Source organism: Daphnia magna, linkage group LG2 (assembly GCF_020631705.1).
Source record: "Daphnia magna isolate NIES linkage group LG2, ASM2063170v1.1, whole genome shotgun sequence".
Classification (NCBI taxonomy): domain Eukaryota; kingdom Metazoa; phylum Arthropoda; class Branchiopoda; order Diplostraca; family Daphniidae; genus Daphnia; species Daphnia magna.
In genome coordinates, this window is record NC_059183.1 from 17,025,561 (window position 1) to 17,038,299 (window position 12,739).

At 41.0% G+C, this 12,739-nt stretch overlaps 1 protein-coding gene across 1 annotated transcript in view; it reads right to left on the reverse strand.

Moving 5' to 3' along the window:
- Positions 1-1,889: 1,889 nt before the first annotated feature.
- Positions 1,890-12,739, reverse strand: part of LOC116917368 — a 29,398-nt gene continuing 18,548 nt past the window's right edge. The window contains exons 18-21 of the mRNA XM_032922811.2: positions 10,113-10,225; positions 5,962-6,089; positions 3,544-3,707; positions 1,890-3,388 (exon numbers count right to left, since the gene is read on the reverse strand). Coding sequence (XP_032778702.2) covers positions 3,164-3,388; positions 3,544-3,707; positions 5,962-6,089; positions 10,113-10,225 — 630 coding nt within the window. The 3' untranslated portion in view covers positions 1,890-3,163. The remainder of the gene's footprint in view (positions 3,389-3,543; positions 3,708-5,961; positions 6,090-10,112; positions 10,226-12,739) is intronic.

Genomic DNA, 12,739 nt, shown 5'->3' on the forward strand with positions numbered 1-12,739 from the left:
ACAAAGGTAAAAAGGATGACGGCAATGATACTGATTAATCTCAAAGGTGAAAGGCTTTTCGCACGTACCACACAACTAGTCTATCTTTGTTGCTTCCGGTATGTTCAGCCGGAGACATTGATTCGATATGAGCGAGAATAGATAAAGCCTTTTCTATAAACGATAGAGATTTTATCAATATTGTACTCTAGTGGGGATACGAGTCTGTTTCGGACTTCTTTATTCGATCAACTGTCGGCTTGTAATCACCATGGTGATCAAGTCCTTCATGTCGTTTGATTTAGGAGGAACGGATTGTCAACTGGAAGGATCCTGAGTTCGCTTACCTCTTTTTTTATAGAACCTATTGGCCTCCACTTATCACCAAAAGAAACCAATTCAAAATCTTTTCTTTCCTTTTCTCCTTTCCATCTTCAACTTGCAATTTATACGTATACTTGTATGTATACTGCTCTCTGTCTCTGGTCAAGCATGAGACGTTAAATGAGGGTAGTTGCCTGCTCAAAGTAAAAAAGCAAATAGAAACGAAGGTACCAAACAATAAAGAAAAGTGAGAAAGATGCCATTAGGTGTGCCACAAAGTCATAAACATTAGGTTTAATTGCCTGTCAATTCGATTCGTAGAAGCTAGAAGGACGCGCTTATATCGAGAACGCGACGTAAATGCTTGTAAAGAAAGAGACAGCCGCCATATCGTGACGAAGTTTGAAGGTTATAGGTGCGCTTTAGGTGAAAACTCTCGCAAAGCGCTTGGAGGCGAGATGTACGTCTTGGAACAGCTGCGGCCCATAAAGAAGATGATGAAACGCGAAATGGCTCAAAAAGAAGATCGTTAAAATTCAGGCAATATCTGAAATTTAAGAAAAACACCGGAAACCGATAACCGATGAAAGCTCACACTAGATATCCGTGTTCGAAGAAATGATTTTCTTTTTCTTCCATCAATTCTGTGCACTGAGGTGCGAACGTGTTTTCCCCCTCACTATATTTTCTCTGTCTCCTTCTGTCCTTCAATTTCTCCAGAAATTGCTGACTAACTTGTTACTTTAAGAGAAAGCACACGTGTAAGCGGTGTCCCTTACAAACGATCCCGTTGGCCTTCGGAACACCGCACGCGCCATATAATCCTCTTATCACTAGGTTCATCACAGTCAATTCTAGCGTGTTTTTTTTTTCTTCTCTCTCTCTCTATCTATGCTGCGTACTCTCTTGTTGGCTCTTTTTATGTGAGGATGAAGCAACAAAAATGAAATAAAACAAATGACAAGTGCAGCGGAGGCGAAGATTCTTCATCACATCAACTAGGCTACATATCGTGCGTGATTCACGGCTCGTTCAAAACCTGATGTCCGCTTCGCCACAAGCTTCCCCCGCTGTGTATATTATTTTCCATCCGGTTTTGTTGTGTCTTATCCAATTTGGGAAAGACAAATAAACAACAAAAATGATGTAACAACCACTTTTCTTTAGTCTTTTTGGATAATCCACATTGTTTGTTTGCGTCATTCCCCACCGACGATGCATCTCATCTTACCCGAGCCCTGAATTTACTGCCTGTCTGGAGGACATACGTGTATACTAGAATCGGACGTCCGGAGAGACGGGTAGCTACTTGCTGCGAATGGATTTGAAAGAATAGTCTACAACATAAGCAAACCGTGCAACAACTACAACCTCGACCCAGTTTGCCGAGATGCATGTTTGCGCTTGGTTATTAGCCAAGACATCTGAGCCACGCACGCTGGCAGTTGTAATCAACGGAGCGGAAAAAACTCGACGCATTGCATTCAAAGTGAAAGATTCGATCGATATCGATAGAATACCAAAGGACACGAAACTACGACAGAAACAACCTTTGTAGTATTTAAGCGTTTTTCGTTAAATTGCAATCCCGTCAAGACATTTTTATTACTTACATGATGGATACAATGTATGCATGTATAGATATATAAATTTATTCATTTATTTAAAATTCAAATTTTTCAATAACTGATCGAGGGGATTCAGTGTATCGTTCTTTGTATCAAATTATGGTAGAAAAAACGAAGTTCATCAGACTAGAAAAAGAAACCAACTTGACAAAAACAGACATCAGTACTAGCATTGGGATGGTTGTGGGTGTTTGTTTTTTTGGTAGGACAGGGGGATTTGGGGCTCATCGATATAAAGAAATTAACAGCTGTTCTAACCTCATTCTTTAATAAATAGAAAGAAGACATATTGGCGAGAAAATGATGTTTGGTTGGGTGCTAGTGAGACGACTAGTTATAACGGCATCATGGAATGGTGCCCTAAATTCTTTCGACCATCGGACACAAAATGTAGTAACACACCATCAGTAATTACGAAAGCAAAGCATTTGATAAATATATACTGCATATAGACTGTATATATATGTATGCATTATAACACAACATGACGGTATATAGCGCTCAAGTAACGTCATCAGACTCGCGAATCGCCCCAAGCCAACAGCAGCACAGCTCAGTTGAGTTTCGGAAAATCGAAAATCGGGAGTCGGCGTTAAAAGTGACGAAAACAGGAGATCTATCCGGATATCCGGATTCGTTATGTAGGTGTTTCGGATAGTTTCTTTCCCTTTCCCGTGTGTGTCTGCGAGTGATTCTTGTTGTTAAAAGTCACACAAAAAATCCCGAATTTAACAACAACAACCAAAAATGAAAAAGAAAAGCGGTTGAAATAATTGCGAAAGATTTGGTTAGTCTGTTCAGACCCTTTGGTCAACGAGTCTTTTGAGTCAGCACTGCGATTCCGAAACGGAATTACGATAATACGTCTGTCTTTATGTACATTAGTGGACGCCGCTGTTTTGCTTTCCAGTAAATAAATATGAGGGAAACGAAAAGAGGGGTAACCATAAAAATGAAGGGTTGCAGAACCAGGACACGGGAGCAGTAATATCACAGTACAGCTCTGCTGTGAGAAGATACGATTCGAAAATAGAACGTGACGGACGATGACGCCAAAGTGGCGAAAGCCAACCAAAACAAAAAACCAAAAAAAAAAAAAAAAGGGTATTCTTTTCTTGCATCGGTTCAGTGCCCGTTTTCCAGCCTCTACAGCGCTCTATTTTCTTGTTTTGGTTGGTTGGCTATAGCTGTAGCTGGTACCCCCTTTTTTTTCCTGTTGTTGTTTTGTTTTTTTACGGAGCTGAAGATGGCTTGTCTGAAACGTCACCGGAAGATGCTGGATAGCGTTCCGGGTGGACAAGCTCAAGAAAAAGTTCCGACTGGAGAAAGCGCAAATAAGAATCGCGCTCCATCATGTGTTGGATTCGCCTTTGAGCGCGGTCGAACGCGTGAAGGTCTGGGTTATTCGACTGGACATTGGTCAATGTGATGAGCCTCGTTTCGGCATCCAAATTGACCTATGGCAAGAGATAAGAATAAAACGGGAGTAGGTTAGTAATGCGTGAAACATTATCTATCCTTGAACTGATTGGGAAAAAAAATTTAACTGGAAGTTAAACATTTTCGTAGAAGCCGAAAAAAAAAGTAGAGCAGGCCAAGATTAAAGACGTACTTCTTTGGTTGCTTGAACGGCCACAAAATCGTTGTAGATCTTTTGCGCTCTAGCGGAAAGCTTTTGCGGTTTAGAGTTTTTATACTCTTCGCAAGCCAGCCAAAATTCCAGGTTTTCATTGCTGAATTCGCGGAGTAAAAAGGCGCGGTAAAGGGCGGCTCCGTCTGGAAAAGCAAAGACCAGAAAAAATGCTGATTAATAACGATGGCCTCCAGTATCTCAATTTCCGTGATGGAAAACGGTGAATTAGCCTTTAAAAATGCAAGGGCTTATTTCTGCTGCAGCTGTTTTGAATGAACAGCCAGCCATTCGACCTCTCTCGTCACTACTACCGTCATAATTTTAGCCATGAAACGGACAACTGGCTTAAGTGAGACACCTGCAGATGTATTCATTTCAAACAGAGCCGTCACTGTCATTTTGAATAAGTCGACAATTGACAACACCATGTACTAAATGTACCGGCTTGTAAGTGATATTTCCTTGTCCAATGTTCCATTAAAAAAACGGTGGCACGAAAGAACATGTACGAATAACCAAATGCGGTGTATATCCTTTTCAGTATTCAAAATATTAAACTCACGCGATTGATCGAGAAGTGTTAAGCGTCAATCATTTTACATTTGCTTAAGGGAAAAAAAGAAGAGAAAATGAACGCGACGTGTTTGCTAAGGGAGGGTGCATGCGTTACCTTTAAATGTAACGCGAGAAAACCGAACGCTTTTCATCGTTGAATACATCCGCAAAAGTTTGCATCATACAGCATAAATCAGTGATAGACAAGTTCAACAAACTCCCGGGACACGGTGAAAAGAAGAGAAAGCAGAAAACGGATATTAAATATAGACTATCTGGGCAGAGACAGCAAAAGGAGGTCGCATCCGGATGTGCCCAGGTGTTATGGAAAGTCGTTTCTAGAGAAAGTCTGTGACGTAGGAGTTGCCTATTACTATCGTCTTCACCTTTTCTTTCCGTTTCTTTCATCGATTAGTGATGGACAAATGTTTAGATAACAACTTTGTGCTCTGCTGCTTCTTTCCGAAAGGTTGTTGAAACCAAACGGTATATACTTCGTTGCACTTCCCGTTACGGTAAACTCGATTAAACGACGACATCCGAAACACTCCGCTATTGTGAATGGAGCACAAAGCTTATTTGCCAGTCTCCATGCGCCATTGGGAAAACTGTTTCCGTTCTCTATTGCTCTGTACGCATACTTCTGTTACGCAGGATCCATGCTGGGAGAGAGAGATCTGAATCATCGATCGGCTTGTCTTTGAATTGCTTGTAGATGAACGATACCCTACCATCATCGTGTCATTCACCGAACGATGCATGAATGAATCGGCAATGTGCCCAAAATAAACACGACAATATCGAAGGTAGTTACTTCTATGCTAATAGACTGCATAGCGAATGGGTGTCCAGGACGACAAGGCTGACGTCATTGGATCTACGCAGGTGCTGTTCTTTACGCGGCGAACGACCACTTTTATGAAAGTAAACCAATTTTAAAACTTGCGTCTTCCGTCTAAATTTAGTTACGGCCTCTTCCTTTCATGAAAAAGGTGATCGTGATCTACAGGATAAAGTTAGACGGCAATAAAGAAAAGCTATTCGATTGATCTTGTTCCATAAAAGAACAATAAAAATAGATAGCCGGAAGAACCGAAAAAGCTAAGCGGCCACGGTTTATTTTGGGAAACTATTTTGAATAAATTAATGCGCATACATTAGGTAGTGCACTTTTGATGGTCCTCGATAGAAGGTCGCAAGCTAAGATCAAAAGCGAGACTAAATTACGCAACGCACTGGAGGGACTAGTGTGAGGGGCAAAAAAGTGGAAGATGAATGGTCAAATCAAGTGAAAAGGGAGGGAAAAAAAGGGGCTGTGAATAGTTTAAAAAAAAACGTCGGGAGCTATTATATCATCACACAAGTAAAAATAACGAAAGCATGCAATAAATAGAAAAGAGATAAAATAAAAAAGAGAGAAACGGTTAAAAAATAACAAATCGCCCAATCGAATGAAGGGAAAATGCGCCGCTTCGTTTAGCTCATGTTCCTTCTTTTCCTCGTTATTTCCTTCCTTTTTTGACACGATTGAATGCCACAGACTTTAACTCAAGGTCCTCGGGTTTCTCTCTCATTCACCAAAAGCAGCTTTTTTTATTTGTTGCGGCCTTGGGACGTGCGCGTACATGTGTATGAGTGACGGCCACTCCCGTACACACCTGGCCCTCTCGCTAACGTTGCGCTCTTTGCTTCCTCTTAATTCAAGTTTTTTATTTATTTTTTATTATTGAAATATTTTTGCACCGGAAAAAGTAAAAAGAGCGAATAACTTCGAGAAGGAAATAAAAAAACTGCCTATGTTGTGCAGTAAGAATATAATGGTTAACTTGATGTGTAACTTACATTTCGATGCCATGAGAGCGGAAAATGATTCCGACCATTTTCGCGCCTCTTCCGGTGATGGCCGTGCCGATAACGCGGACTCTGTGCTTCTTCGACGTAGAAATCCTAGACGGAGTCGCATTTCAGATCTGGAATCATAAAGATCAAACAGAATATTTAACAAATGCTTGCCAAATCGTCGCATATAACAATTATTCGTGGCATCGCAATTCACTAATATAGTAAAGCATCAACAAAACATAAAAGAAAAACAGCTCTTGACATCCATACTAGGGGAAAACTGACCGTTTGAAATACTGGAAAAAGAACTTGGTGTTTTGCTGGCTATTGTCGCTGATGTGAGTTGCCTTCGCGGCACCGGCCAACGTCAAATTCAACGATTCGAGTACGTTTTTAGTGTTGCGCAAAGATTCGCCACGATGATGGATGTCTCTAGTGTGGATCATTTTTTCGGCAGAATTAACGACGATTCGGATAGAAAATCACTTTTGACTGATATGACTTGTTTGAAAAAGAGACGCTAGAATAAACAAGAGACGAACGAGTTCACTAGCGCACCTGACACAGGTAGAAGAGAGTCTGACGGCTCAACGACAACGCAGCCAGTATATATATATACATACAACGGCCTGTAGAATCAGACGGCCAGAGACGGAAGCCCGGGGGAATACCGAAACGCCATCTGGACAGAGCCGTTGCTTTTTTTTTTTTTCACGTTTATTTTTTCGTAGTCTTTGCTGCGCACGCATCTGCAGTTTTCCTTCATCACATTTTTCGGAAATCCCGCTCTTCGGGTATACAGTGTGAACGTGTGCGAATGTTTGTAAACGCGCCTGTTTATATTAGCCACCAGAATATAAACGTGAAACAAGACAGCACAACTTTTTTTTTGTTCTTTTCACGTTTGTTAGTGTTTTCGGTTTCGTTTTGTCTTCCACCGAGCCCAAGACGATAGCGAGCGGACACGACTTGTTCCTAAGAGCGCTTTGATCGCCCGTGGCGAATAAGCGGGCAGACACATCGCTAGATCAAACATATTCACATCAATAAGAAATACTATTAAAACACAATGTATGGTGGATAATGGAGTAAATAAATCTTATGGACGGCTTTACGTTTTATTGGATAAAATTCGGTGAATTGTTTTAGCCAACGGCATCGACCAGGTGAACTAGAGAAACGTTGCTAGGTAACGTTAGAGCCGTATATCAACCGTTCAGAACGATGGGTGTTGGTGTGCTGCTGCTAGGAAATACGTGAAGGTGGAAGACATAAGAGTACCCGCACAAATTAATCTAGCCAGTAGACGGACACGTGAGTTTTCAACCGCGTGCCAACTGCCTTCATTTGGGATTGCTCTTGGCATTGCAGATTTCATTTATTCTGCTCTTTTCCTAATAAGAACGACATGTCTCCATGAGCATCAAAGTCTTGGGCGTTGGGGACGTTGCAAATTGGCAAAGAAAAATTGCACCGAGTCATCGAAATTCTTATATATTGGACAGGGGTAAGCCACGACGACCTTCTATTTCTGGGGCGGTTGGGATCATTCAATGTCAATAAACGAAGCTCAGCGTGAAGCTTTTCGTGGATTCCATTTTCATTTCCTATTAAATTTCGATTTTGACGACGAATCCTATGGTGTCATTTTTGCATCTTCTCTTCCTAACTTGTCACTCACAACTGTACTTCACTTGATGTATGTGTACAAAGACACACAATATAATCGGATTTTGTGGGCATGTGAGCAAAAGAGTTCCAAGGTCTAATGGTAGCCCTGAAAGGAGACGTGAGATGTCACCGAGTTATGCCATCAGCTGAAAAGCCAAGCCAACCGTTGGTATTGATCAACATTTTTCGCATAGAAAACCGGCTTTCAAGTTAAGTAACAAGGGGATTCTATAAGTACAAACGGGTGTGGTAAATCTCACGTCAAATCCCGATAAAACAAGCAGAAAGTCGTAATATTTACTTAAATAAAGATCGATATTCTCCTTGATCCGTGAAATTGTGTTTAGTTTCGACGCATTTGGATTTCTTTCTAATTTTAAAGGTACCATAACAACCGAAAACGAACAAAAAGTAAGTGCATAATGTCAAGATCAAGTTTTCACAACGCCAATCTTTCCGCAATCTCGTGAAAAATTCTGCGAAAAAATTCCTAAAGAGGTTGTTAAAGATTGACGATGTGTGCGAAACAATAGTGTACTGTAACTACCTCTAATCTTGCAAGCAGTCACCCTTAAATAAACCTATAAGTAAATCTCGGGCGTTTTTAGCTGATCAATAGGGACAATCTGATCTCTGATGCCACCAATCAGATCCATATAAACAAAGAAGTTGCAACGATTAGCCGGATGAAATGCAGAAAAACAAATTATTTGTCCAATTAAAAGGATAGCACGGGATAGTACAGAATCTTGCAGATTTTAGATAGTTGCCTAGATTATTTATCAAACAGGATAATGTAGATTCAAAAATTTTAAGACGGGCTTTTAGGAGAAAATATCTTTATAAATGTGGAAAAGGCTCTTTAATTAATGCAAGCTGCCTCCCAAAAACGAAAACATCCGCCCACATAACCTCGCCTAAGCTGTTTGTCTTATATCATTTGATGTTACCTATGCATGTGCATTTGGAAACCTGGGGATCGAGTCTCGTGCCTTCTTCACTCTGCATTTGACCCAGAAATTTAGATGACGCTAATTCACGCACACGGAAAAGAAAATTTCATGACAAACGACTGTTTTTAAACTGCACTGCGGCCACAAATTATTCCCCTGCGCGATCAAAATACGAATTTCGTGACGTTAACTTCGGTCACCTTCAAACGTCAATCGAGGGCAATACCTGGAATGTAAAAATTACTTAATTTTACCCTCTGAATCCACGGAATCCGGTTTTTCTTGAACACGATTATGAATTTACTACCACAAACGCGTGTAATAAGTTCCGCTTGAAAGGTGTAACTGGCCCATACGTCACCAACCGGATACACAAGAAATAGGACAACTAAATCTTAAAAAAAAAGAATCACAAGTTTTACCACGTTCACTGGTCGATAGCTCGCCCACACGGATTGAAATAGAAATTCAACACTTCGCTGCACTAGTCTGTTAACGCATTTAAGACTTTCTACAAAGATCAAAACGGGAGGTGGTTAGCCAGCACAATAAAACATGACACGCCACAAGGCGGAAGTGAAAAGGTCTTTAATTATTTCCATTTGACGCCTGTGGTGTCAGCCACGGAATTATTGAAGTTGGGGGAGCTGTTAAAAACAAAAGCGAACGCAAGCAAAACTTTTCTCTTGTCGTGAACGAAACCGAGGTTTCTTTTAGATTTTTTTAAATACACGGGTTGCTGGTTTCACCTCGATAAGAAAACACCTTTTTTGTCCTATTCAGCTTTAAAACAAAAGAGCTAACAGCAAAAGTACTTTTCAATCGATATTATTTGTCCTGACTGGTGCATGTACGCAATAAGGAAAATCCTTTTCAACTATTATTTAGCTAATAAAAATAAAACTGAAAAATCTAATTTTCATTCGTTTTCCGGCAACGAGTACCGAAGATGACATTGTTCATTCGTAATAAGGTGACCCAGCTGCGCCCGGCTGTGACAGAGGACAATGTGTCCCTTACCTGCCACTTGTCGTCTTGGAAACAACGTCGAAAACGTGTAGCGCCAGTCATGTGTCAATGACTTTCGTTCCTTTTTGCTTTTGATCTACCAATATCCGCGACAATCTCATGTGAATTTAAAGAAATAGCGCGTATCCTGTTTTAGTTAGATATCCCAGCAACAGAAATAAGAAATGGGTGTTGTTACTTGCGCGTGTACGCTCAAACTTTGACGCATAGACTATAAATATCGGACGTATCGACGTAACAGATTTGTACAGCGGCGCGTGTAATATGCTACCCTTCACGACGCTACTTAAGTAGCATCAATCGACCAAGTTCTTAGCTTTTGACATTCTAATCCTACACGGGTAGCTATTTAAAAAAAAGTAGCTTAATGAGATTTGGATGAGAAACTTTTAATGCTAAGAATGACCTTCATTTGAAAACTTTCCCGTAACTTATCGTCAGCTACTTGAACAAGTTGTAGACCTATCAATGGAAATATACTGGAAAGTGATAACTTACAGTCGAGTTTTCCTGCTGGCCATTGTTCCAGGTGCCGCATCGTCGACGCTGCTGAACACTTCGTTAGGGCCGGCAGCGACGGTTAGATCAGCCGAACGGGTTTTGCTCACCATCTGCGCAATAAAACAAATGCTGTTTAATTTTTATGAAGTAAAATGAATGAAGGAATAAGCCGATTTTAAAAGTGCATGACAAGCAAATTGTGCTTTTTATTGACAGCAATGCATGAGCGACATTCGCTGTTATGACAGCAGCATCTTTCATGAACATTTCAAATATTTCCAACGTTCTATTCTGGTATTCACAGTCACCTCTTAAGCGAAGAAATCAAATCTCCCCGGAAAACTTGATAAAAGAAAAAACAAATTTTGTTCTTTCTCCTCAAGGAAAGGTCACGAGACAAGTGGTCTCGTGTCACGTGATAAGAAAGAAGTGCAGGAAACACGACGACAAAAAAACATATCGGAAGAAATTGGGAGAGTAAAACTCCCATAGTCGATGGCCACCTATTCACGTGTCTGGTGATTCCGTAGGTCAATTGAATCAAATGATTGCTGCGCAATAAGAAACTTGAAGGGGATGGGTGTTACGTCAATTCGGAACGCTCGAGAACCAGAATCGCTATAAATGCAGAACGAATCGAATAGAGTTAAAGCGTTAGGTGATTCTGTAAAAAGAAAACCTCATATTTTAGGGCAACGACCGACGCCAGTTCGAGATTCCTCTTTTCTCAATAAATTGTGCTCCCGATTCTTCTACACTTATTGTTGATCACGAATTAGACGAAAATAGCAACGTTTTGAACGGTGCTACTCAGAATATCGCCGTAATCGAATGAAACTTTGTATTTGCTGAAGGCTTTGTTTGTACTTATATTCACACGAAGTGTAGCGGTTAGCGGATGAACGTCCAGCATGGCCTGATTGATCGAATGAAAAGTGAATCGTTCACTACGACCAGCCATAGCGATAAATCAACCTCGCTGAACTGCTCCGTATTAGTTACAACAGGTACGTCTAGTCCCATAAGTAAAAAGGGTCACCCCTATATGCCCTGTGCGTCATTTTTCATCATGTCTGGCGGTATTCGTTGCCAGCGAACGGCCAATTATTGGTATAATGGCTGGCAATATAAAATCAAGTCGATGGGAGCGTTAAAATGGCACATGTTCATCTTGGCGGCTAGATATGACGTCAAAAAATGAGTGGACCTGCTAGTGCATTGCGTAACAGCCCCGTCTCTTTTATTTTCCCGTACAAAAGATCTTGATCCTCTTGAGTGCTTTCTTACTAAATTTTGTTCCACTCACTCGCAACCTTTAAGTGAATGGATTCCTACAACTTGTGACCTTTTTATCTTCAAGTTATTTTTAATGCCATGTGTTATTCGCAGCCTCTGTTCCCAGCGAACGTGAAAATATGACCTTTCTGAATTGCTGCATTATGTTATCAAGTGGACGTTGTTCATTAAAGCTCCGAGAGCCGTTGGCAACGGTACATGGACAAGTTCCATCGCTCGTCTAGTTATTCGTTTCGCATATTTACGTACGCACACCAATACTGGCTAAGTGTCTGTCCAAAGTCGAGTGGTTGGCTACTGCGGCTATAATAACGATTCACTTCCTCTTCCGAATAAACAAGTGAATCGCAATGTAAAAATTTAAACGCACGTGAGCCGGATAAATTTGAATGGAAAAAAAGAACATCCCCGTCGTTCGTGCTAGTCATGTCACAGAGTATGAAACACGGTCAATTGCACATGCTGCCATCGAAAAAAAAAAGAAAATCTAAAAATAAAAGAACATAACACGAAGCGAAGGTAGAACGCCTTTCTGGCTCGCTTCACGCAACAACGGGGAGTCCCTTTCCTACTGCCATGGTAAGCTGGGTACGGTCGACGGATCAGACAGTGCCTATTCCGTTTTTTACGTTCAGAATTGATTAAAAACTGCAAAAGTATACACGTTGCAAGTTCATGAATTTCTACCCAGTCATCCCCTTTGACGCGTTTTATGGCTTTCGTCTGTAATGCAGCCGTTGTGGTACTCGAGCACTCGATGACATGGAGGCACATCAAACTTCGCCTCTTTTGATTGCTTTCTATAAATATATGCACGTAAATGGACAAAAAGCAAGGAATCACCTTTAAGTACAGGACAAGAACCTCGGTTATGGAATAATATTGCAGTTTAAGCGATGCATTAAAAAAAAAAAGCCGAATGGGCTACACCACTAATTTTATATGCTTAGTTATAAACCTTATTCAACGCGGTGACGTGTGTTCTAAACTCGGCTATCCGACATCTGGCAAATAGTCATTCTCTATCATTTGATCGTTTTTCACAAGAGCGGGTTAGCGAGAAACGTACGTGTATAAGCCGCCTGTTCAAACACGCTGTTCTGGTGACTAAGTTTGACGTCATTGACAGCCGCACAGTTGAATTAAACGCGTTTAAAAACGATGGAACAATAAGGTGAAGGAACGAAGGGACTTTCGTTCTCCCACGCGATGCTCGTTGCGCAAACGGTGACTGGAAAACTAAATAGTCATGGGCAATATGCCCAGCTTTCCAGCTCATGGGCAGTCATGGACAGCTGTGTTTTGGGTTTTCTCTAATACACGGACCG